At 44.8% G+C, this 27505-nt stretch overlaps 1 protein-coding gene across 1 annotated transcript in view; it reads right to left on the reverse strand.

The window, feature by feature from the left end:
- The window catches only part of GALNT14 (polypeptide N-acetylgalactosaminyltransferase 14), a 187806-nt gene that overhangs the window by 43201 nt on the left and 117100 nt on the right, over positions 1–27505 (reverse strand). Inside the window, exons 3-6 of the mRNA XM_074949150.1 lie at positions 24692–24790; positions 7037–7104; positions 4088–4153; positions 1326–1447 (exon numbers count right to left, since the gene is read on the reverse strand). Of these exons, the coding sequence (XP_074805251.1) occupies positions 1326–1447; positions 4088–4153; positions 7037–7104; positions 24692–24790 (355 nt within the window). The remainder of the gene's footprint in view (positions 1–1325; positions 1448–4087; positions 4154–7036; positions 7105–24691; positions 24791–27505) is intronic.

Here is a 27505-nt window from a genome sequence, read left to right on the forward strand (position 1 = left end):
GCTCACAGGTTAGGAAGTTAACCTGGACCCATGCCCCCTCTAAGTCACCGGGCTTTCACGTGGAACAGCATAGGTTTGTGACAAGGGGCAAGGCAGGTAAGAGACAAGGGGCAGGATTATGGCAAAACAAGCCCATTTTTACATAACATTATGACCTTAGACAAGGTATTTCACCCCTATATGTGCCAGTTCCCCAAAGATATGTTCATATATTTAATAATAAAATATACAAATAACTGTTTTAATCATGAATAACAGTATTTACTAGGAAAAAAAAAACTTGTGGGACCTTAGAGACTAACACATTTATTTGGGCATAAGCTTTCGTGAGCTAAAACCCACTTCATCAGATGCATGCAGTGGAAAATACAGTAGGAAGATTTATATACACAGAGAACATTTACTAGGTGAGACACATTCCTGATAATAGTAACAATAATGACCTTTCTATTGAACCTTAAACACTTATCTTCCAAGCACAGCTAACCACGCAACTAATTAAAATCTGCATGTGATGTCCCTGAGAGGTGCATACATATAATTATCCCCATTTTAAAGAGGGGGAAATTCAGGCACAGCAAGGTCTGAGGTCACAGGAGTCAGTGGCAGAGCTAAGGAGTTCCTTGTTCCCAGACACTACACTGAACCCACAAGATCACGGCACCTTTTATTTGAATGACAAGGTGCTGTGGCGGGCAGGGCAAGAGGAGAGGTGTTTCTAGTGGAAGGAGAATATCATTGTCTGCTGTGAAATCAGCAGAATTTAAACCTATTAAATCCATTTATTAAAGCTTAATTAGCATGAAATTAAATTCAACCCTTATTCAAAGAGCCCTAAATCATCAGTATTGGGCATTTTTACATGAGCTTAATTGAAAAGTCCCTTGGAGCAATGCCCACCTATTCCCCTGGCACCACTCAGCATTTGCCTCTCAGCAATTGCAACAGGGACCCAGGGGTCCAGCTAGCTTGATTTGCACACACACACTGGCCAGTTCCTTGCCTCCTGTCTCTGCAATATACCCATCATCTGCGGGGACTGACTCACTATTGCACACCCAGGGTAATCCTTTTGACTACAGCAGCGGTACATCAGGGATGAACTGGGCCAATGGGGATCCCCAATGGAGCAGGAGAGAGAGAGAGAAAACTCCAGGTGCAGGCTAAAGAAAGGCAAGAGAGAGAAAACCTTGGCAGGTATCCCACTGAGGGTCAGCCCTGCACTTTCCAACACATGTCCACCACTGGCCATAAGAGAAGCTATTGGTGGATTTTACCAAGACCTGTGCTAATTGAGTGGTGACCTGGTTTTCTGAGACACGTACCTCTTTGATCCTCTGCAGGAGAGGCAGCAGCCAGTCTTTATTCACCTCGCAGTGACTGTCTAGGAAGGTCAGAACTCCTGCCTGTGCCACATCTGCCCCTCGGATTCGGGACCGGATCAAACCTGTTCAGATACACGCAAGCTCAGGTGCATCACAGATCGCATCCGTCTCTCTGTGCAGGGGATTAGTGGACTCCCCAGAAGCACATTCTACACACACACAGAGGCCCCTTGAGCCCCAACCCATCCTCCATCCCACATGTGCATGCCTGGGTTTTGGTGTGAGCAAGCCACCTCCCTCATTTTCCAAGGTCATTAAAGTATTTACGGTCATTTAGATTACTGATTTATGGCATTTACACCAATTCTTAATTAATGCAATTATTTCTGCTGCCACTTTCCTGGGGGAAAAGCGAGACTTAAAACGCTTCAGTAACCCCCACAGGTACAATAATCTAATATAGATTTAATTCAGCTTGGAATGTGCCTGTAACAGCAGTGACAAAGGAGAGGGGAATTTGAACAAATATTTTGTCACACCACCACCAACAACCCCCAACCATCCTCTGCCACAGAGAGTGAGTGGATCTCCTTAGTAAGTCTGTGGTTTCATTCTGTACGTTCACTGGATCCACCAGCGACGTTCCCACTTATGTCCATGGAAGCCAGGCGTGGGGATGGAGGACTGTCCATAACTGAAGTGTCAATCCATGCATAGGTCTCTCTCTCTCTAATCCCTAAAACTCATCTTGACTTCCCACTGCTGGGTCCATCTACTGACCCACTGATGTCTTGCCCCCTGTGGCATCAAAAGTCATTAGCTCAGGATGCTCAGCAGAAACATCTTTTATCAAGGAGGGGGACATCTCAAGTGCTGGTCCCAAGGAGCGACAAGCCTGCTGTGTCCATTATAATGCACTTACCCCACCTTGCTGTTAGGAGATGTAGGAGGTGGATATTTGTGTGTGTGAGAAAAAGAGAGGTAAATGCAGTGGGTGTATCTAGCTGTGATGCTACAGTCCATGAGGAACTACTCAGACACACAGATTTAGGGCTGGATTGTTTGGTTAATTTTTGATCTCTAAAGATGAACACAAAGCCCTCCTTCCACCAGTTACATCTCTCCACTGTCTCTGTGTATGTGATATCTACCATCTGTACTACAGTCAAATGACTCCTCCCCACTCATTCCTCCAGCACACTGCCCATTCGCCAGTTAGCAGCAGCATTAACAAAATGGATGGACCCTCCACAAACGGAAGGTCCTGCACCTTGACCAAGGATAACTGACAGCACTAAACGGGGACACAAGAATGGAGGCAGTGCTGGAAAAGCACCATCCGTGGTAGTGGTGGTGGGGTGAAAGGAGACAACAAGGAACTGAGGGACTCTGGGAAACAGAAGATCACAAAGGCAAGAAGCAGCATTGCAGGGACAGGCAGAAGGAGCCCATTGATAATTATGTTACAAGAACCTGGAGGAAAGGGACTGAGACATACCCCAAGAGTCAGAGCAAGAGCGAGAGACAGATAGAAGGCCAAACCCTGGAACCTGGGGCAACATGAGTGACTATGGGGTTTCCTGGGGATATCCTTGTGGACTGGAGAATGGAGGCTCCTCTCAGACTGCACTCTATAACTTCTATGGCAGCTCCAGGCTCTGTCATCTAGCTAGGGGCCTACCATCTCCACCACACCCTTGCCCCAACTGCCTACAGGCAGCATGCAAAGAGCCTCAATGGAGTATAACTCTGTGGTGTACAAGTGGATGTGACCCCTCTGGGCTGGGTTCCCAGATCCTGACTCCCCTACACACCAGCATCTGCAGCAGAATCCGTTTCCACTGGGTCAGGGCCCTCTGATGCCATGGAGGAGCGTGTGTGTATGTGGAGTACGTGTGGTGGGGTGTCACAGTTTGGCTGGGAGAAAGACAGACAGAAATCCAGAAACAGATATAGAGCGAGGGCAAGTTTGTGACTCACTTAGACCAGTGTCAATGCAGACAACATCTCTGACATCAAAGGGGCCACTCAAGATTCACCCCAGTCTAACAGAGCAAATCCAGCCAAGCAGGAGAATACTCAGATAAACCCCCTCTACTCCCCATCCTCCCTGTCTCCCCACTCAACAAAATCCCTATAGCTCATGCTTTTGTTTTTAGTGGCAAGCCATTCTTTGATATTTGTGGGGTTTTTTTAATACTGTAAAGCGGCATTAGAAAATATCCATTTAGATTTTGGGGCTGGGTGGCAAAGTGTATCCAGAGGTCCGCAGCAATAGCCCCCTGGGGCATGCGTTCATCCTCCTTACAGATCTTCTTAATCTTTAAAATATAATTAAATTTATATATTTTTTTTAATTCCCATGGAGGCAGCAGGAGCTGATCTCGTCTGTTTCATTAGAACAAACAGCTTTAAAAAGAAGTCCCGGGGCTTTGTTTTGCCTTTTCTAATTTTCTGGCTAATAAGCTGCAGCTGAGCCTCATTGGATATCTTAACAGGTCCAATCTCTTTGAATGGGGGGGGGGGCGGGGGAGATCCATTTTGATTCTCTGGTCCTTCTGAACATCTCTTTTTATTAGTGCTCTCACCCCTCGGATCCAAAAGTCACTGATATTTGCAGAAGTCCGGCAGATCTCCCTGTGACCACATCACCTCAACACAGTCACTCCTGCCAACTCAACTGGGCATCCATCTCTCTTCCCACCTCCAGGAATTTCCCTGTCTCTCACCACCCACCCACCTGTGTCCTGACAGGATCTTACCTTCTCGTTGCCTGTTGCGCAAGCATTTCACCTTGGGTAACTTGCCCAGTAAATGGCAGTCGTCAGCTTTGGAAACACAAACAGAGGCACAGAACACATCAGTGTTGAGGCTATAACTTTCACCAGACATGGGCCTCACAGGGTAATTAAGAGGGCAGGAAGGGTTATTTTTTTATGGGTGGCACATCAGATAGAAACTGGGCTTGATTTTGATCACACACCTGTGTAAATCATGAGTGACTCTGCTGAAGTAAATGGACCAGTTACCTGGTTGGTGTAAATCAGTCCATTTATTCCAATGGAGTTAGATGGATTTCCAAGGGCTGAGGATATGGCCCAATAGAATTACAATGTAAAATCAGTGGTCAAGGAAAATCAGGGCTTAGGTTGGATTCTGACCTCATTTACACTAGTGTAAATCTAGATAACGTGCCACATGAGTAAACCTGAAGAAGAGCTCTGTGTAGCTCAAAAGCTTGTCTCTTTCACCAACAGAAGTTGGTCTGATAAAAGATATTACCTCACCCTCATTGTGTCTCTGTTCCCTCATGAAGCAGAAAAACCCTTGGGTGGCCTGAAGGGCATGGCTGAGGTGAAAGGAAGGGATGAATGGAGCGCTACTGCACTCTGGCAATACCAGCTGTAGAATGGCTCCTTGGGGGCTGTTGCAGCTGAGTGCAATGTAGAGCAGCCCTGAGATTGCTCTAAGTTAGGCAGGCACCAAACTGACCTCTGATACGTAAAGAACTAAGAGGAGTGCAAAGGTGAGTGACAGCCACCTTTGCTCCCTCTCCCCATCTTGTCCCACGTGGAGCTCTGATGCAGATGAAGATATAGCCCAACAACTTTCCACTTTTAGGAAGGTAAGTGCCTTAATTTTTTTCGCCAAATAATTGTCATTTGTTTACTCTATCCCTCAAACATCACACCTATTCTCATCTCTTCCAGCAGACTGAAAAGCTCCAGGTCTGGTTCGCATCTCAGTCACAATAGTTTCCCATCAGTGTAACTCCACTGATTTCAGTGTAGTTGCGCTTGATATAGAATATGATCCAAAACTCACTGAATTCAACAGGCGTCTTTCTGGTGACTTCAGTGGGCTTTGGATCAGGCTCTTATGCCAGTGTGAGATCAGAATCAGACCAGTTGTGCTTAATATGCACTTCAACCAGCCCTATTTATAGCCTTTGAGTGTTGGCAGGTAGAGAGTAAATTGCTTGGAAAATGGGTATAAGTGTATTTTACATCCTCCTTTTAGTTGCTTTTCTGCTACACCTTGCAGCCCCTTGGTGTGCAAGTTAAAGTGATGCAATGAGCATTCATTGTATCAATTAAACCTGTTCTCTTATTCACTTCACTCTACAGCCCTGATTCTCCACTCAATCACACCAGTGTAACACCAGTGGGCCTGATCCTCAGCTGGGGCCAAGCGGCGTAATTCCACTGAAGTCAATGCCTATTTACACCAGCTGAGATCTGTCCCACTTCCTTCAATAGAGTGACACTGTGTAAAATGGGTGTAATGGAGGGAGACTCAGGTCCCATGTGTAATTTACAGCATCATTTTATGACACAGCTGTAGCTGGCTCACTATGCTACAAATGGTCACTGAGCAGATCTGAATCCACTCTCCCTTACACCAGTGAAAATCAGAAGTTACTCCTTTGAAGTGAGATTCTCCTTGCAGGTACAATGGTGCAAATCCAGAATAGCTCCACTTGAATCAAAAGGTGTTCTGGACTTACAGCAGTCTAACTGACAATTAGATCTAGCCCAGTAGAACACCACCAGTGTAAAACTGGTGTCGGATCAGAATCAGGCCTACTGTGAACAGAAATGATTTTTTTGTTTCAATTAAAACAGATCCTCTCTTTTGGAATTTGAAATTCTCATGCAGCATTTGCAACCCCACTCTTTGTAGAAAGGGAAGTGTGAACTGTGGTTCAAAATCTTTAAAAAAACAAACAAACAAAAAAACAAATTTCCTTCCTAACACCACCTTAGATTATTAAAACTGGTAGACTCTCACACAGCTGTATTGATTTTGTATCATACAAACTACTTACATACTTTTTGGGCATGGAAAATGAAAACAGACCAGTCAGTTTTACTTCTGATTTTAGACAGTGACTTTCAGAGTCTCATGCACCAGTACCATGCTGCAACATATGGGCTGCAAACTGAAGCTGGATGGGAATTTTTCGATAAAGGTTTCTGGGTTGGAAACCGCTGATTCTTCAAAACCACAACATTTCAGGGGAAAGGGTCACTTATGATGTATTTCTTGTTTCGAAATTTTTTTGAAAAAAAAAATTTAAATGGTCTACACATCCCATTTGGAATTGTTTTTTGAAATCTCTAAAATTTTCACAGGCTGGAAAAATGGATTTCCCATCCAGTCCTACTGCAAACTCTGTATGGCAATGTTTATTTGTTTAAACGAAAAAAACTATTTCCATTAGAGGTTTTTTTTTAAGCCAAAGACAACTTGTGGATGTGGCTCTACTGACCCTTGGGTCTTCTCAGAGCTTCCTCGTACACAGCCTAAATTTTAGCCAGATTTTCAACCAATGTCCCTGCAGTGAATGGAAACCAGAAAGTGAAACTGACTATAAACAGAAAATGAAACTGACCAGCCTCGTTGTACTGTCTATCCTGAGTTAAAGCACGAAAATTGAACAGACAGCATAAACAGGCAAATGAGATATACAAAGTTCTTCCAACTTAAAGAATCTGTCTCTAGTTCCACGCCCAGCCTCACACCCTCAAATCCCAAGCTCAGTGCAAAGGGGGCTATATGGGAAAGGTAATACAGCTCCCATGTACTGCCATCACCCAACATAGGGCTATGTACTCCCCATCCCTTTGTTTATTCTGTCATCCCAACCCAGCACAGCCCCTGTGTGTGCAGTCTGTCTCCTAGTGGTTAGGATATGGAGAGTCACTTACGATCATCGCTGAAGTCATCCACTAATATGATTTCATGGACCAGGTACACAGGGGTGCGGTTTAAAACACTGAGGAATGAAAAGAGAAAGTCCATGATAGTACCTGAGTAGCTAAACAAGTTAGGAGATGGGGAAAGGTGGGAGCTGACCTTTGACAAGGAAAAAAAAAAGGGGGCAGGTTTCCAGTACAGAGATAGACAATGGACGTGCCCGTGAAGCAATGTACAGGAAATCAGTCCCCATGCATCAGATACCTGAAGTCACATCTAATTATTCTAAAGACAGCAGAGTTCCTATTCCCCTCCCTTGCCCAGCCCTACAAAGCTTAGAAGAGATATGCCATTAACCTCAATGGGAAGGGGGGAGATGTATGTTTACCAACATGCATATTGCAAGCTAAGTTTCACATGGGAATGTACAACCCTCTTAAAGTCCCTTCCCCTCCCCCAGAACTAATGTTAGGTTACTGGCAACAGGACCAACACAAAGCAAAATTAGCTGTCAAAACCCATCTTTTCATACCTTACGGGCATGGGAGGAAAAGTCCTGTTTTACTGTGAGCTGATTGTGTTTCAAAGGCTGCAGAGAGGATAACAGCAGGTTTGTATCCTGGTTGTTTAAACTATCACCTCCAGCTTCTTTCTTTTATTAAACTCCCCTCCAGGAGTACAGTTATTGTGAAATGGGGATGAAAGCTACAATCTATTCTTAATTATACCATCTACATGTTCTGTCATTAGAAATGCAGGGCCTAATTCTCTCCTCACTTACAGTAGTATAAACCGGTGAAGTCAATGGAATTATACTAGTGTAAAACCTTCCTCTAGAAAAGAAGTCAGGCTTGACTTTTTGAAGGGGCATTGGCAGCTGATGGATTGATTGTTCATATAGAACAGGGGTAAGTCAATTATTTTTTGTCAAGGTTCAAATTTCTTGGTCAAGGTATAGTTAAAGTCCAGACTCTAGAGAAAATAATAATAAAACCCCCAATCATAATATGTAAATAAAAAGATTTTAGGGTCCATTGGATGTTGTAGGTAGGTTACAGTCCTTAATACACAGGCTTTCCTTTTAAGCCTGGGACCAATCTCCTCAATTTAGGTCTTTGTCTTTCCAGCATTCTTGTTGCTTCCAGTGTAGGTGGGGAAGGAGAAAGGTAAAAGCATGATGCCACTGTCCCTTATTTTATACTCTTAGTCCATGTCCTTGGAAAGACACTAGCCCAGGCATGTCTGGTGGGCCTTGCTGAGTCACAGGGTTGAGCAATCCCCATTGTGTGGTGCTTCTCTTACAGAATTGTAAATCCCTTGTTTACAGCTCCCCTGTGGATTAATGGTCGTTCAGGGCCCGATTGGGTATGGATCACCTCCTTTGTTGTCAGTGGAGAACTAGCAATGGATGATTCCCAAACTTATAAAATATTTCAGTAACAACCATACAGCAAAATTCCATAACTTCATACACAATAATGATATGCATAATTTGACAGAACAATGGGTTTCAGCAGTTCATGTTTCCTATGATATTTTATATGGCATGCTTTGTATGAAATATATCATAATTACATGACAGGGGTGAATATGGGTTCCAGGGTGCTGCTTTGAGGTACAGAGTGTCACAGTAGGTTTGGCAGAATTTACTTTTTTTATTCTGAGGGGATAAGATGGATGTTTATTTGTAAGCATCTTTTTAGATCGTTATTGATTTAAATGTTCAGTTATGCAAAATTATGGGTTTTAAGCTTTTTTTATTTTTATCTATTTAAATTTTCACGGTTGCAGGAAATTATTGGGGGACTTAGACAATAATTATTTAAAAACAGTAGATATTGAGATTCAAAAAGTTCAGGTTTTATAACCATTAAAATACAAATTGTCAACATCGCATGTCAACATATGCAAAGTAAACATCCTTAAATCAAAGTGTAATAAGTTGTCAAGCAGTGTTTTCTTCCTTTGCCTATTTGTAGATTTCAGTTGTGGATGGCAATATTTTTCTGTCGGTCTGTTTGTGTATGGTGAAATTGACGAGATAAAAATCAGGCCCCCTATATTCAGTACAATCTCCCTCTCACACACCACTCCTTTATTTCACACACACACACAATAATTTCTTTACTCTCTGTCCCTTTCTGCTCTGCTCCCATCTTGTCTGTTCATTACACTTTGCCTCTCTTTCTCTGAGCCCTTTGCTGCAGTCTCTCCATCCTGATAACTGTTCAAGCTGAACGTTCAAACCCAGTGTTCAAGTGGGTTCAGAATAAGTTCACCCCCTCTTAGGTGGCACAACATTGTATGTGGAAGTGATCCCTTACCCCACCTTGTCCTTTATGAAGGGTCTGATACTGTGGGTTGCTGAGTACCCTCAACTCTCATTGAAATCAATGGGAGCTGGGGGTTACTCAACCCTGTACAGGATCAGGCCTTTCAACTGCACACAGTGAGCTAAATTCTGCAATCACCGATGCTGGTGTAAACCTGAACTAACTCCACTGAAAGCACCACTGGTATAAAACCAGAGTAATAACTCCATTGGTTTCAGGAGAGCTAGTCTGGATTTACACCAGTGAATGTGAGAGCAGGGTTGGTCTCAATCCTAGTAGGGCCAGGTCTTTGCCTGGTGTAAATCAGTGTAGCTGCACTGACTTCAGTGGAAGGACGTCAGTTTGCACAAGCTAAGGACTGAGCCTGTAAATGCAACATCTGAGTGACACTAAAGCCTTGATCCCAGCCCTTGTGCACAGTTAGGTTATCTGGGGAATATTCCCCACACACTCTGTTGCACTAGCTCCTCCAGCGATAGCAAAGGTGGGAGCTTCACTAATGCGGACAAGGCCCCCAGGGCTGCTGGCCTTTTTAACACCAGGGGGTTAGACAACACAGCATTCCAAATGCCTCCCGCCAACACAGCCACAGCGTATTAGCAAAAGTGTCTGGCCACCCCTCCTCCCTCCAGAGTTTGCACGCAGCCATTTCCACGTGCTGTTCCCGCCTGTCGAGTATCTTTTAAAAAAATTATTATTATTAATAGATTTGTCATAAACATACTAAAATAGCCCAAACGCAGGAGCTGAGTTCAGCAAATTACTGCAGCTGAGTGTCAGTACAGAGAGACAGGAGAGCCATAGCACGCTCGGTGGAATAGTTAACAGGCACTGATTGCCTGGAAATCAGACTTCAGAGAACTGGCAGGAAAAGAAGAATTGTAAAAAAGAGCCAGCAAAATAAAGAAATAGACCACTGAACATGTGTGGGGGGGGCGGAGGAGGGGGGGAAATAGTGCAGCGTAGGGCTGCCTAATCTGGTAGGAGGGAAAACATCAGTGGCGCTAGTTCTGCTCTTAATTATACCAGCAAAATGTTGGAGTAACTTGACTGAAGTCAACGGAGTGGGTTGTATGCTCAGATCTGCCCCTTACTATCACTCCACCTGGGAACTGGCTGCAAGCCACCAGAAGAAAATTTCCCACCGTTGCTAGAGGGAGGACTGTCCAATGGTTAGAGCTCTAGCCGGAGACCTGGGTTCAAGTCCCTTCTCTGCCACAGACTCCTGGTGTGATCTTGGGCAAATCACTTGACCTCTCTGTGCCTCAGAGCCCCCTCCGTTAAAATGGGGATACAGCACTGCTCTACTTCATGGGGGTGTTGTGAGGATCAATACATTAAAGATTGTGAAATGCTCAGATACTACAGTAACTAGTAATAGCCTTAAGCCTGGTGTGCCCTCCCTTCTACGAGTCGGGAGCATGTTGTGGGCAGCAGGGGCTAGGGAGGGGTAGGGGGTGGAGTGCCACATCAGTCTGGCTAGCCTCCATTGGAGTAGGGTCCACTAAGGATCCTGCATAAGTGCTAAAAATTAAAAGCAGCCTGGAAGCTGCTCTGAATGTTGGCTGCAGCTGGTCCTCAGTGTTAGGGAGACAGAACAGGGGAGAATCAGGCCCAGCAGAGTTACACTGAAGTAAAACTGGAGGACATCAGAAGAAAGTTAGGTCTGAATCCCTGCTCACTGACACCAGTTTTCCCCTGGCGTAACTCTGTGGACATAAAAGGAATTACCTTTATCCTGAGGGAAGCGGGAGCAGATTCCAAGGTACCAAACCAGGGGGAAATAAAGAGAGATTAGGGGCCAGATTGCGTCCTGCTCTGGTGCTGGGGGAGGAAAGAGACACAGGCAAGAAGCACCCGCACCACAGGCTGGCCTATGCAAGAGCACACTGAAGTAGCATCTAACATGAGAAGGGACAGCTTAACCCTTGCTCCATCTGTGAAACAAATCACTCAGAAAGGGGAGAGGAGAGGTGAGGCCATGAGCCCATCCCATCCCCTCCACACTAGCCCATACCTTGGAGAACATAATCAGTCTATGCCATGTTAATGGGTGATGATGACCAATGTAACCTCTGTCCCCAACCTACACCTCCACGTGCACCCATCAGCCCTGGAAGAGATTGTGACACAGTTCCCCCAAGTACTGCCTCCTTCACCAGCTAACCCTAAAACAATGACAAGCAGCAAGCAAATCAAATCAATTATTAGACTGATCATACGTGACATAACCAAAAGCCATGGGATGCTCTCAGGACTGGTAATGTTTTCATGCTCAGTTGTTTGGGGAGGAGATTGTACCAGATCATGGAACGCCACAGGATGATAAGGTCACACACTCCATACAGGTATGGGCACCACAGATGGAAACATTAACGTTAGAGGGAATTTTTCAACAAAAAACTTTTTTTTTTTTGGCTGGAAAATACCAATTTGCCAAAGCCAAAGCTTGTCGCTAGAAAAGGTCAGTTTAGACAAATTTCCCCAACTTGAAAAAAAATGCGACCAAGAAATTTTCAGAAGGTCTCCTTGACATTTTTGAAATGAAAAAAATCCCGGTTTTCAACTTTTCGTTTAAAAATTAAGCTAATTATAGTACGAAAAAAGTTTAATAAAAAATGGTCAGAATCAAAACAAAATGTTTCAAAATTATCAATTAGCGGGACCACCCTGAATGCAGTCTGAAGAACCATGAGGGTCAGGCTTCCAAAAAAGGCACCCAACCCTTAGGCCTGCATTAAAATGATCAGGATTTCACCACCCGTTTGGCAGTGACTTGCTCTGTGTATTTTTTTGAATGGGTGGGTGGAGGCAGTTGCACTGAGTCATGCATGAACATGTTACATGCCCCGAACGACATTGCCTGCTACACTCAGAGCAGATCACATTAAACTATGAAGATTTTATGTATATATTTTCAGCCATCATTGAAATGCGGCAGCTGTTCTGCAACAGCATCACTGTGCATCTGTTCAGGACAGTGCGTGAAGAAAACCTTATCCCACTGAAAGCACCCGAGGAACTTTAAAGAAGCACAATGCAGTCTGGCCAGAACAAGTCTACTCTTGCCAAATGTGCCCTAACATCACCTTATTTTTATCTCTTATGAAAGACAGCACTTTCAAGCAGCACAGCACCCCCCTTGCACCAGTCCACAGCACTAGTAACTCACAGAACAGGGTGCCCCTACTGAATTACCCACATCAGTTCCTACAACACTTGAGCCTATCCTTGGGAGTTTCCCATCCAAGTCCCAAAACTGCTTAGCTAAAGACCTACATCACAGCCAAGGTGCTACAGGCCAGATTTTCCGTTCACCTGCACGAGTGTAAATCAGGAGAAATTCCTGAAAGTCAGCAGAGATACACTAGTCTAAACCCACTGTGCGTGATGAATCAGAATCATATGCCTGCAGGCCCTAAACGTTACCGCTCTGGAGTTCTTGGCTGCACTGCTAAAAACCTGCCCAGTAACAACCATCTGCCACTGGTATAAAGAGTTGTGCAACAAAGAATGAATGTAATAGAAGAGTAAGTTACTACCCAAGAGGCTGAGAGAAAATGCATTCACTTGCCAGCAAGGCCAAATTCACTATTCCTGACAGACATTTGCAACCTGAGTTGTATGAATTGGACAATAAGTTACCAAGACCACTGATTACACAGCAGACACCCCGCCCCCGCATTGTGATCATTTGCAGGAACAATTGGAAACAGAAACACTGAACACTTTAGCTTTTCGGTGTTACAGGGATTTCATCAGATACTCTATAAGGCACTCTTAAAAATTGAAAGCCAGCTTTTCTATTACTCAGATCTTCACTCAGCTTGCTTTCTTTTTTTGGTTCTTTTTTCCTTTTGCTTTTTACACGTAAAAGTACTTGGTGATTTGCCCCTCTTTGAAGTACCTCTTCTTTATAGACATTTTTCTTTCTGAAATCAAATACAGGCAAATATATTGCAATAAAAAAATAAAGACAAATCAAAATATTTTGGGTCAAATCCCAAGGTCTTTATTCATTCCTTCCACACAAAAACACCCATTGCTATCAAAGGGAAAGATCTCAGGATTTATCCTAGTGAATTTACCTACAGTCAGTTATTGAATAAGGGCTAGATTCTTTTCTGAGTTACTTTGAATTGACACCAATGTAGCTTCCTTGACTTCGTTGGGTTTAATCAAGATTATGCTGGTGTAACCAAGCAGAATTTGACCCTAACTTTTCATCATAAGGATAGGTTCCATCTTTCTTTGTCACTTGCATTTTCCAGGGATTCTCTTCATTTAGTTCAGGACAGGAGTAAGTGTAGAATCAGGTCCACCAATGCCACCTGTAAATAATTATCAGTGCAAAATTAACACTGATGCAGGCAAAATGTGAATGCAGACAAGAGAGGCCAGTGTTTGCAGACCTGAGCCTACATCTTTTGCTGGTGTGTACTTTTGTCACCCCTTAATACTTGCTGGTTTATAAAAATAACTCCGGACCTTGATTTCTCTGTACTTACGAACCCTTAATTCTCTCCATGGCAACATAATGGGGCCTGTGGAAAAAAAAGCCCAACAACATAATAAAGTGCCAGAGGGGTTGGAGGTCATGGTTATTGAAATCAGACAGAGTGAGAGAGAAGAGACAATGCCCGTTAAAATGAACTGCTCCACCAATCCAAACTGACTAATTATGTAGGAGATGGAGAGAGACATTACACCAAGAATAACCATAATGAGCTTTGATTGCACTGCAGCTTCCGCATTTTGTTCTCTCAAATACCCACCAGCTCTTTGAAATTCAAGAGTTCTCTTATGTTAACATCCAAAGGTAAAAGCGTCTGTAGAGCTGTATATTTACTCACTGTGAGAGATGATTAGGAAATTATAAAAATGGCCAGGGGTTTGGGGGGGGAAAAAGAGAGAGGAAAAAAATAGTCAGCACAAAGTGCTAATTATACAGTTTCAGAGTAACACCTGGCTTGTTTTTGCTCTTTTAATCAGAGTCATTTGAGCTATGGCACAGCCTCTATACAGGACCTACATACTGCCTAGGGACTGGATGCATGGCTTCACCACTCCTTTTTCTCAGCAACTGTAAACACCATATTACGCAGAGAGAGGAGGTTGCAGACAGGGCCTGCTTCTACTTGTGAGTATTGGAAAATGAAAGACATGATAGCATACCCACTAATTAATTACCTAAATATTTGATCTGGAATGTGCAGTGCCCATATCAAGATTTTTGCCCAAGAGTGTTTTTTGGGTTGTCAGTAAGAGGTAAATAATTAAGCCTCCTCATTCCAACTCTGAAGACTCAGATTGCAGATTTAAAGAATAAATAACGACCACACAGTGGAGTAAAACCACACGTCTCCCAACACAAGAATTTTGTGTTTGGAAAGCAGTCTCGACAGCATACCACAGCAGATGTGACAGGCTAAGGTGGGGCAGTTGTGAAATCATTGGAAATCTGGCTCTCGAAATGAAAAAAAAGAGAGCAAAGTGAAACCTAAGCATTTAAATAAAAGAGAAGAAGCTGGTATATGCAATGAGAAGAGATAGAGTCTAAGCCAGATGTTAGCAGTAGGAGGGATTAGATCCTTGGAAAAAGGTAAGATCCCACGTACCACAGTTGGGACCTATGTTACAGCATCATTAAAACTCTGTTCAGACTGACACTATACATGGGACTGAGCCCTGTCCTGATTTGGCTACATCCTTGGATATTAACAGAGTTATTGCAGTTCAGGGATAAGGTTAAAATACAGAGCCAAACCATCAGCTGGTGTAAGCGTATCTCCATTGAAGTCAGTGGAGCTGCATCAGTCTAGACCACTTGTTTAAGATCGTTTGGCTCACTCTTGGTCTAGCATGGTTAGTTCTCATTCAAGTTCTTCCACAGAAGTATGAGGTGCTGGTTTCCCTTGTCATCTGAGGTGCCCCTCTCTTAACAGCCCACTAAGCCTCTTAAAAGCAACGCTCTTACAGTTCATTGACCCTGCTTAAAGAAGCAGCAAGTCTTCCCGACGGTGCAGTCTCCATCCCCTGTTGACAGATGAGTCATTACCTCTTCCCCTTGTTGGCTTGATGGCTTTGTTTACCTTTTATGTAAATGCCTCTGCCTGATGACCAGGTTGATAAGACAAGCACACACATGATCCTTTCTGACCCAGACATGGTGATTCCCCAATCACCTTGTGAGCTTTGACAGTTCCGTTTACTGCATGTGTAAATTGCAATTCCATTGTCACTGGTCACCCGCTTCATTTGTATTCGAGACCTGAGGAGACCTGTTTTCTACTTTGTTCAAATACAGACTTTAAAACATAATAGCAGAAGACATCTCTAATTCCACAGGCAGCCTTGTCACATATGTTTCACAATCGTATAATTGACCAGTGTGTTATTAGTTTTCAAATGATACCTCACAAGGCATATTTTGTACAACTATCATTGCAGTAGTGTGTAGGGTGTTAATAGTGGGGTGCTTAGGGTCACAGCCTCCCAGAACTGCTGGCTGGGACAGTGTCCATCAGCAGCTTTGCCAATGCAGACCTGTGTGTTAAAGGCATAACATGAATGGAATAACATTTCAACAATAACAATGAGGAGTCCTTGTGGCACCTTGGAGACTAACAAATTTATTTGGGCATAAGCTTTCATGGGCTAGAACCCACTTCATCAGATGCATGGAGTGGAAAATACAGTAGCAGGTATTTATATATATATATATACACACACACACACACACACACATACACATACACAGTACATGAAAAGATGGCAGTTGCCTTACCAAATGGGTGGTAAGGCAACTCCCATCTTTTCATGTACTGTGTATATATTGTGACAAAGTTCCTCCTCTGCCTTGGTGGGTCCTGCACTTTTTGGCGGATTTGCTTGCCTCAGAGGTTCATGGCAGCCCTCAGTTTGGCCGCTTCTGCTAGAGGCTCAAACCTACCGTTCACTCAGCTAACCTCATCACTGGCCAGCATGGGGGAAACGGAGAACAATCCCTGCAGACTCTGTGTCCCACCTAGTGGGTCAGGGACAGGCTAGATCCCTTTTACAAATTAGACCTTCCCTTCTGGTATTTCTCACAGACCAGGTCAACTCCTCCTGTGTTTGATCAGGAGTTGGGGGGAGGGGGGAAGACGGGCCCACCCTCCACACCGGGTTCCAGCCCAGGGTCCCGTAGATAGCAGCTGTCTAAGTCTTCTGTATCAGCTGCGTGACAGCTACAGCTACAACTCCCTGGGCTACTTCCCCATGGCCTCCCCCCAGCACCTTCTTTATCTTCACCGCAGGATCTTCCTCTTGAAGCCTGATCATGCTTGTACTCCTCAGTCCTCCAGCAGCACACCTTCTCACTCCCTGCTCCTTGCATGCCCCCACTAACTGATGGGAGGTCCTTTTTAAACTAGACGTCCTGATTAGTCTGCCTGCCATAACTGATTCTAGTATGTTCTTAATTGGCTCCAGGTGTCTTAATTAGCTTGCCTGTCTTAATTGGTTCTAGCAGGCTCCTGATTGCTCTAGTGCAGCCCCTGCTCTGGTCACACAGGGAACAGAAAACTATTCATCCAGTGGACAGTATATTTGCCTTCTACCAGACTCCTGTACCCCACTGGTCTGGGTCTGTCACAATATATATACCTGCTACTGTATTTTCCACTCCATGCATCTGATGAAGTGGGTTCTAGCCCACAAAAGCTTATGCCCAAATAAATTTGTTAGTCTCCAAGGTGCCACAAGGACTCCTTGTTGTTTTTGCTGATACAGACTAACATGGCTACCACTCAAACCATTTTCAACAATATTAGTTTGGACAAATTAAGACGACCCAAAGGAATAGCAACCCTCATGCTTCAAGACTTAAGCTGAGTGATCACCTATGGAGGTTAGGAAGAAAATTTCCCTAGTGATAAAATGCTGCATAAAAGACACTGAGATGGATACAGGCAGTGCTGAAATTTGTCCTTCAACATTGACATGAATGAGACTGAGGGAAATTCCTCAGCAATGGGTGGACAGCCCATCCATTGGCTGGAGAAAGCAGCCCAACTAAGAGCATGCTCTGGGAAGGTTAGGACAGGACAGAGCAGGGAGGTGGATGCAGAGATAATACCCCGCATGCCCCTCCTTTCCTTCCTCACTTCAGGCTCTGGAGTAGCCTGCTGCATCCCTGCCTCTTTTCTTGCTGCCCAGTTTGGCATCTGCCTCTCCTGCAGCTCTGAGGACAGTAATTCTCCAGTGAGCTTGGGCACTTTGCCTACAGTATCATACATTGCAGTAATTCCTCACCTGGCAGGCTGCCAGTCACTGGCACTTCGCAATTCCTGTCCTACTGAGTTCTTACAAGAGTTTGGCTGATTCTAAAACTTCCCAGACTGCCCCAGCTATCTTTGGGATGAGACATAAAACAGAGGTCCTGATCACCTAGGTTCATTAAAGATGACATGTGGCCCATTTTACAGGCATAGGCCCATCAACTCTGCTGTTCCGGTCAGATTCCAGTCTGGGAAATTCCATTGTGTCCCCCTAAAATCCCCCTTATTGTTTCAGGTGGATGTAGGATTTATCTTCAATTTTTTGTCTTGCAAGGTGCTGAGCAACCATTGACTTTGATGGATGCTTCTCAGGATCAAGCCCATAAAGCCCAGAATGCTCCACCCCAGAGGTTGCTGCACTTCAGTGGGAGATGCAGGAGGTATTCCCACATGCTTGTTATATAGCTTGAAAAGCACCTTGGGATCCTCCTGGATAGACAGGGTTACATGATGTTAAGATGTTACCAGTAATCACTGCTGAGCCTTTACGGTCGATCCAGGCCTTGTGGAGTCCAGCTCCTTCACTTCAGTATTGCTCTTTACCCTCCAATAACTGCTGTGCCACTGTGGATGTCATTCAGCTCTCCCTAGGGAGGAGCAGGGCAGCAAGGGCAGGAAAATAACATGGAGTTTTCTTTTTTAATTCAAGTTCGTAGGAGGTAGAAGGAGAGATCAAAAAGAAAAGAATGTGGGAAAGGAAATAAAGGATGGCAAGTATGGCAGACAGCTGAAAAGGGGTTCCAATTTCTTTTCCACTCTCTCTGTTTTCAGATATTTATATGGCCCCCTCACCATAGTTTGTGAATGTCTCACAAGCTTTAATGTATTTATCCTCCTCACAACTGTCCTGTGAGGTAGGGCAGTGCTATGTTACAGCTGGGGAACTGAGGCACAGAGAGACTAAATGACTTGCCCAAGGTCAAACAGAAAATCTATGGCAAAGCCAGGAATTGAACCCAGGTCTCCTGACGCCCAGTGAAATATACCCTTAATGACAATGCCATCTTTCTTCCCATCTGCCACTGGTTTCTCCCTTCCCATCCTCCTCTTTTTTTTGTTTTGTTTTGTTTTGTGCTTTGGCCCTAAGAACCTACTTAGTCCCTGAGATGTTCACATATACTAATGCTGGTACAATAATTCCCAGAGAATCATGCATTCAATCAATTTTGCCTTTTTTCCCCGTTGGCAAATGGTGGGGGAAACGGACCATGATTTTCTTGAACCGATTCATTATTCAACATGATCTTTTAATTTTTGCCAGTGACTAATTCTTGGGATGCAGATTGGTCACAAATGGTGCACTGCAGATGTTCAAAGCGTGACATCCACACGTTGTGTCACACTGACTAGTGACGGAAGTCACACAATATTATTTCCATCCCCTGACTGAATCACTCATGCCACTGGGGATGGAGCAGGATGTGCAGATTTTACAATCCAATTCAAAGTTTGCTCACAGTGAATATTAAGTGTTCAAGCTAAAACCCCACTTTAGATGAGGATACAAAATAGTAAGGATCTCAGATGTCTATGGAAAAGGCCACAAACACGGTCAAATTGACACTTACTTTTGAGTTCAAAGGATTATTAATGGTAAATTTCCCCCACTGTTTTCTCATCTTCAGTACATACATGCATCGTGTTCCAATGGGATGATGTGTCCAGTTAGGACGCTACAGCCTATCCCCGCTCTTGTGAATTTTACAAGACACAATTTCTCTTTCCCATTCTTGTTCCTCATGTTGATGATGATGATGCCCATTGATTTGTTATGAAGACTCTTGGGAGTGGTCAGTATCTTATTTCACTGCCAGGCAGCCAAACTCAGAGCCAAAGCTCTGCCCCCCAGCCAGGCACAAAATATTATTAATTATTATTATATATATTACTATAGCACCTTGGAACCATAGTTAGAGACCAGGATCCCATTGTGCTAGGCACTGTACGGGGCTCAGGGATAACTTTGCAGGGAAGAAGGAACCCATGGTAGAGAGAAGATGAACAGTGAAACAAAGAGGCAATGCTGCCCATGATTAGAGCCTGAGTTCTCCCCAACTGCCATTCATTCTCTCTGTGACCTGGGACAAGTCAAACAAACAATCTCTTTCTGCCCCACTTTATCCCCATTTATAAAAGGAGGATAGATAGTGTGTACTAATTTCACAATGCCAGTGAGAGGCTTAATTCAAAAAAATAGTGGATGGAGCACTCAGCTGGGACTCAAGACACCTGGGTTCTCTATTCCAGGCTCTACCATTGACCTGCTGGATGACCTTGGGCAAGTCAGGGCACCATTCTGTGCCTCAGTTTCCCCATCAGACAAATGGGAATAATGATACTTACCATCCTTTGCACTTTGAGATGTACTGATGAAAAGTGCTATACAAGAGCTAGGTATGACTATTAGTATTATTGCACATAAAGTGCTCTGAGATCCTTCAACAGAAGCTGCTACAGAAGCAAGAAGTAGTATTAAGACAGATTTCATGTTGACTGTCACATGAGAAAATGATCCAAGAGGTTACCGATGTCATGGAACGGAGATCTGTAAGATTTAATTAAGCCAATCGTTTGCTGAGTGAGGAAAAAACAGACCAGGGGGCCAGATAATTTGCCCTCCAAAGGCTTAAGAGGAGACAAGATCTGAACAGGGTCCAAAGGCAGGCAGGAAATGGAGGTTTGTGCATGTTTGGAGCTGAGCCAAGGTGGGGCAGGAATTGAGTCACCAGTCCTCTTTCCTAACAAGAGCTGGAGCCGCCAGGGTCTGGTCTAGGCCTGGGCAGCCTGTTCAGGACTGAATCCAGACTTAGTCTGCTGAATCCAGCCTCAACATCACAAGCCATGTGACCGGACAGCACTGGCTCCAGGATCCCATCCCATGGGCATAGGAGGGATGAAAAAGCCAGTCATTTCCCAAGGACCAGCGCAGAAGAGCTCTGGGAACCCACCCCAAGGAAGTGGGAGAGTTTGGGGTTGGGTTTGCTTCACCTTTAATTTGTTTTATCTGTCCAAGTTTGTACAGCCCTGGTTTTGACCCAGTACAAATAGTAAAACTTACCATTCCAGGCCATTGCACTGTGGCTGGAAAGGAAATAACCTTGAAATGTCACTATGGACCTGTGGATATCTTGTGGCAAGTAGATGCTGTAATTAGAACCAACCCTTGAGGTGCACATCACCAGATACAACATGTGAGTCAGACTGGACAGAGAGATGGGGAAGGGGAGGAGGAGCTACAAGGACAGAAGCCGTGAGTGAAATCACAATGGCTCAAGAGAGGAATCAAAGTAACCTAACCAAACCAAACCCCTCCATGAAGGAGCAAAAAAAAGGATGAATGAACGGGCTGTTAATGACATAGAAATCAGGGACAATACCATGGGGAAAATATGATAGAGGAACAAGGAATAAGAGGGAGATCTACTTATTTTGCATTACTAATCCAACCATAATTATAATAAACCAACTGTACCTGGCTACACGTGTATGTACCCATCACCACAGCAGCTAGACATAATATGAGGAGTATATTGTGATCCTAACACTTTCACGTCATCATCACTCCTAGAGGTTGTCTCCCAAGAGTAACACTTCTGCACCATTCTGCTACTCCATTACTGGGGAAAGCCACTTTGAAATGAGGAGCTAAACAACAGACCTTAAAAGTGGTAAGAGGTTGGCTCATCTTGACCTAAGGTAGCAGGGAATTGCACAGTGCCTCCCCCTGGAGACCTCCTGTCATGCACGATTGTGTCAGGGAGGTGGTCTCAGAGAACTAAGCCCTTGCCCATTGTTGGATTTAAAGATAAGGGGCTGGATCTTGGATCAGTCCAAACTCAGGTCAGAAATGTTGAGATAAATGGGCCTACAAATTTACTCTAATTGCGAGCTCAGCTGTAAAAAAAAAAGAGATGTCACAATACCCTATAGTGACAAATGTTGATGGGGAAAGGTACGAAAAGGAGACAGACTAAATTAGTCTAAACAAAAGGGCCTACTGATAGGATTCAAGGAATATGTTAAAATCATACTTGGTAAAAACAGAACATGTGGAATCAGGAATTTATGAACCAAAATTGGTGTGTCAGATAGTAGGTCTAAGTGGTGGACAAAATAATGAGGGGATGGGCTATTCAACCCATCAATCCCTTTGTGTGTCCTTAAAGAAAGGGACTTTGGAGGAAAAATAAGGAAAGAACAAACAGAAGCTACTGAAGCAAGTGTCACCATCATGGCTTCCACCCCCACTGTCTCCTGGGACTTCAGACCTTCTTCATCCTAACCCTGAGGAATGACCTGACCAGAGTGGGCCAGAGATTGATGTACCCAGATGATATCACCACCCCTACCAACTCCAGCGGAATCCCAACCACCACCTGAGATGAAACGGGACTGGACATTAACAGTGCCAGCCCATCTCAACTAATTTCTTCTCTTCTGTCCCCAAGGACAATTATTACCATCTTTGATACCCTCTAAGAGGCTATCAAACATGGGATTTTTTCCCCCTCCACAACTCTCTCCAGCTAAAGGGAAAGGTAACAGGAAATGTTGTTAAAATGAACATTTTTTCTTCTTTTCTGTATCTATAATAAAAGGTTTAAAAGATTTTAATGGAGCATTTGCCATGGTATTATAAGGGACCTAGGCATAGGCAGTCTGACCTAGAAGTCATAGCTGGGCTGCTGTCACTAAGCCCAGAGTGGTCATGAGGCAGTAGTCAGCATGGAGGGATCAGACTAATTGCTAGAGCTGGGATCAAAAGGCAAGATCCAGGGTCAGAGTCAGGCCAGGTCGGAGACTGGAGATCAGCAAGCAAGGTGAGATCTAGAGCCACCACAAACCAGAAGTCTGCATGGCTGCCCAGACAACTTCCTGGGGCACCCTCCAGGGTTAAATAGTGAGCCTGGGCCCATCAGATGGTCACAGGCTGCTGTCACTATGGTCCCTTTGAGCGGTTCTTCCTAATGCACTTAATCTCTGCAGTGCTCCTTGCATATGATTCTCTGAGGCCTCCAGATGGGGATGTGGGAACATCAGCTGTGCCAGGCTCCGCAGACCCAGTGTTCTAGTCCAGCAGCTCCTTACCAGTACTAAGGATGCTGAGATCTCTGTATACCAAACCCTGAGCCTTGTTTAACGCTGTTTAACTTTGGACAGTGACTGGGTTATGCTAACACCTTTGGCCTGTATTCCATCTAAATGAACTTAACAGGCGTCAGTACAGAGTGAAGAGACGGTGCTGTGTGTCTATTAGACCCACCCAGACAAAGGGAGGTGGTGACACAGTATGAGGTGAGACGTGAAGGAGCTGGGATGGGGAGTGATGCCATGAAGGAAAGCAGGAATTCAGTTGCAGAATGGTCAAACTTGCTACAAGCATGCATGTGTCTTCCCGAGAAAGGGTTCTGCTCTCAGACAGATGAAGCCATCAGGGGCTCAAAGGAGTGAAGGAGATGTCTAGCAAGCAAAGATGAATCTGGCCTTGGTCAGCAACCTATGCCTGATGGCAAAGGGCTCTTTAATGTCCGTGGCTCTCACCAGTGCAGGCCTGAGGCCAGGTCCTTAGCTGGTGTAAATCGACCTAGCTGTCTAGACCTTAATGGAACTCTGCTGATTTCCAGCAGCTGGGGATGTGGTCTGAGTTGGAGTGGCCGCAAAGAAACATTTGCGGGTGTATGTCATACTCTGTGGAAATTTCTCCATGTCACCAAGCCAGTACCATCAGTCACATTTGGCAGACTCGGCTCCTGAGAGGCCCAGGACTGTGATAGCAGGAGGGGCTGCAGGCCACGATGACCAAGTCACAGATCTATGAGAAGGAACTTTACGCAGCAACGGCCTGAACTGCATGCTCTGTTGCTCCAGGCAGTGATATCAATCGATTCCCTGCCATTGCAGGGGCCTGAGGCATTGGTGCATTTCGATCCCTCCTGTTCTCTGCCTGGGTCACACAATAGTTTAGTCTCCTGAGGATTGTAATACTTTGGTCTAATTCCAGTTATTGGCTTAGGATGGGGGTGAGGGTGGATGGTGTTGACCTCCTGCGATATACCGGAGGTCAAACTAGAAGCTTTGGTGGTCCCTTCTGGCCTCAAACTTGATGAGTCTATACCCTTCCCTTACTTACATGAATGTGAAATCTACCTGTCAAATGTTTTTTATAGAAACAGGACTGAATGCATCTGACCATTGCTATGGGATAAGCCACTGGACAAGGTGCACAGATCTAACAGGACAGAAGGTGTGGATAGGTTACAAGAAATCTTTCCATTCCACAGCAAAGAGCTATGTAGATTCAAGACCCACACTGGAATTCAAAGCTGCTTTTAGAAACCTGCAATGAAAATGAAGCATACACTATATCCCCCTACAGTAAACCACAGCCAAGAACAAACCAACAAATGGAAGAATGGCCATGTGCCCAGACCTCTCCACAGCTCATTTAGAAGTGTTCAGAAACTGTCTTTGAAAATGCAGCCTCTTTGTGACCCATCAGAGCTTCTCAATTAACTCTCCTTGCTGGCATCACATGTGGCCTACAGGTGTCACTGGAGAAGCTCAAAAAATGAAACTAAAGCAGACCTCTGCAAAGCCACAGATATCCCTTGCTGGCTATGGCAAAACACAGCATTGATAGTCAAATGAATATAAAAACTGCCATCCCGAGATCCATCTAGATTGGTGACCTGCTTCCGACAGCAACCATTGTCAGATACTGCAAAGGAAGCCACAGCATAATGCACCTCCTTGTGCAAAACTGCTTACCAGGGGTCAGATGTCATGCTATCCTCAGCTACTGATCATCTTAGGGCCTGGGTGAATAGCCTTTGCAATTTTACCCTGGTAAGCGTAGCTGAAAATATTATTGTTATTCATGCAAACATCTAACCTTTTTTGAAATGTGAAGGAGTATCTGTCATACTGTGAGGAAAGTGGCACACATGTTTTTGGAGCAGGATCATAAAAACCATGCTGCACTCACATATTCCTTTGCATAAGTCTGTCTTACCTTCTGATAGTTCTTAACAGAGTGGACCTGGCTTCATTGTGGAAGGTGATGATGATACTTGTTGATGGCAGATCCAGACGATAGTGCAAAGTAGTACATCTGAGGAGGTGGAAAAGATACAGGTATCACTAAAGTTCCGGAATGTAACATGGCAGCTTATTTAATAGACACAAACATTAAAGGCACAGCACAGAGGTAGACGGTACTCATTCAGAGTTCTCCTGGCACGACTAAAATAGTGGTATTCTGAGCTATTCATTTCTGTTTGACCCAGAATCTATAACATCCTACTGTGTGGAATAAGATGCCTGGGAATTCTACCATCCCCCTTTCATTCAGCTTTGTTTCCGGGTGTGGGTAAGCCTACTGTGACTAGCAATGGACATCCCAAAGGAGGTTCAGCTTATATAGACACAGTGTTTGAGGAACCCAAACAGACTTTTGATGTGCATTCCTGGCATAAATATTGTTACATCGCAACACAAACAGTATTAGGCACTGGGGCCAGCCCAGAAGAGTTCCCGACAGCCTGACCAGCCCCGTCTTTCTCCTGAACTTTGGGGATTGGGACCCAGAGCATAAGATTCTTTCCCCATGTAGGTGGTCCCTTCCAGAAGGCTTGGGATAAGCTCCCAGATCTTGGGGCTCTTTTGACTGAGAAGTGATCACACCACACTGAAAACATTTGCTTATGCAGCCCTGAGTGTTGTATGAGTAAATGCATAAAGAAGATGTCTCAGATGCAGCTACGGTACAATGGTCACACTTTCTGCTTCTCTAGCACCCTTCATCTAGGGAATCTAAAAGCACTTTACACACATTAATTACTTATCCTCACAATACTGTACAGCTGGTATTATTCCTCCTACTTTACAGAAGAGTCAATTGAGGCACAGAGAGGTTATGTGAATTGCCCAAGGCTACACAATGAAGTAGTGGCAGAGCAGCAATTAGAACCTAGGTATCCTGGCCCCCAGTCCTTTGCTCTAACCACTAGACAATACTCCTTTCTAGTTCAGATGCCCTCTTGGATCTACCAGCACTACATCCCAGTTCCTCTCCCTTCCCCAAGAAATGGAGAACAGAAAGCTCTTCCTTTTCCGAGTCACTCACCAATGCAAACATATACTTGGTTCAGTTTCTAACATGAGTGAGCCAAACCTACAAACAAGTACACACTATGTAGCATTTCACAGAACCAAACAGAGTTAAGGAAATTGGTATTTCAGTGCTGACTGGGGAGAAAACTGTGGTCAGCTGAAACTTTGGGTCCTCAAACTGTGGGGCATGCCCCCCTAGCCCACACAGGGGGCGGGGATGGAGCACCATCCAGCCTCACCCTGCCTCCAGCTCTGCTCCGGCCCTGCCCACAGCCACAGCCCTGGCTCTTGGCCCCGTCCCCAGCCTTGGTGGCTTCGCTCCCGGCTCCACCCTCAGCCTCAGCCCCCTTATCCCTGTCTGTGTTCCCCCACTCCCACCGAAGGGGGGGTGCAGACAGGAGCAAGGGGGCACACAAGCCTGAAAAGTTTGGGGACCACTGGTCTAGTGGCTAGAACACTGGTCTGAAAATTAGGAGACCTGGGTTCTGTTCCTGCATCTGTCAAGGCCCATGGGCAAATCACTTCACCTCCCTGTACCACCCTTTATCTTGTCTATTTAGTTTGTAAGCAATCTGGGGCAGGGACTGCCTCTTTCTTGCTAATGTTTGCACAGTGCTCAGCACAATGGGACCTTGATTTCATACAGCTTGGGACTCTGGTGCTTCCATAATGTAACAAACAATTCAGGCCACCTCATTGTTCCCATATATGAGTCTCCCTTTGCTTCTTGCCCTTGTGTGGTAGAAATAACCTCATGCAGAAGTGGCACGTGACGTTCTACGTCAGTCTATAACAGTGATAGGCTGAATGGAGAGCAATCTCCCAATGTTCATGGTGTGTAGGGACCCAGCTTCTCCAGCCCCCCGCACTGCACTGTGTTCACTCCTCTGGTGTTTCACGCAGCCTGCAGGAGCTTTGTAGTTAGATCCCCAAGACTTTGCCATGCATCACCATCAATGGGTTTCTCTGTGGAGCCTGAATACGAATCGGTCCCTTACAAGAGAAACCATTTTTAAAAGGCTCCTTTGACATATTTAATTGGATCATTCTCCTGTGTCCTACAATAATACACTCACACTCACAGTAGTTTTTCCTATTAGCTTATATGAGAACTAAAACTAAGACATGTCTCTGATCTGAACACTGCTTGCTTGTTACAGACTGTATAATTACTCTCTCCACGTAACTTATAAACAATTATCCCCTAACTGCTCCCAGATGTGTGTCCTTCCACCCATTTTGAACCTGGCACCAACAAGGAGTTCTGTGTATCAAACAAGGGATGCTATTTTTGGCAACGTAATGAAAGGGCGTGGAAAGCACTTGCAAAATACATCACCCAGACAGGGGGACAATTTAGGAGATGCGCAGATTTATTGATTCCACAGAGACGTGAGGCAGACTCCTTGTATTTGGGTGTCATACACCTTTAAAACTCCAGCTGCAGTTACGGTACAGCCACTTATGTACACTATCTGATTAGCGAGCTGCCAATGTTTTCTTCAGGCTGGAAGTTGGTAGAACGGCCAAATCTCCAAATCCAAACACTTCCAGGCTCTGCAAGCTTGGGTCCTAGCTCTGGATAATGGGCTGAATCAAAACCCCCAGGGCCTGATTCTCTACTGCCTTGCCTCTGGGGGGCCTGATTCATTATTCGCCTGCACCTATCAAATGGGTATAAAGTGCCATTGTTCTGACCTGGTTTTACACCCAG

Source organism: Natator depressus, chromosome 3 (genome assembly GCF_965152275.1).
Source record: "Natator depressus isolate rNatDep1 chromosome 3, rNatDep2.hap1, whole genome shotgun sequence".
In the NCBI taxonomy this organism is placed as follows: domain Eukaryota; kingdom Metazoa; phylum Chordata; order Testudines; family Cheloniidae; genus Natator; species Natator depressus.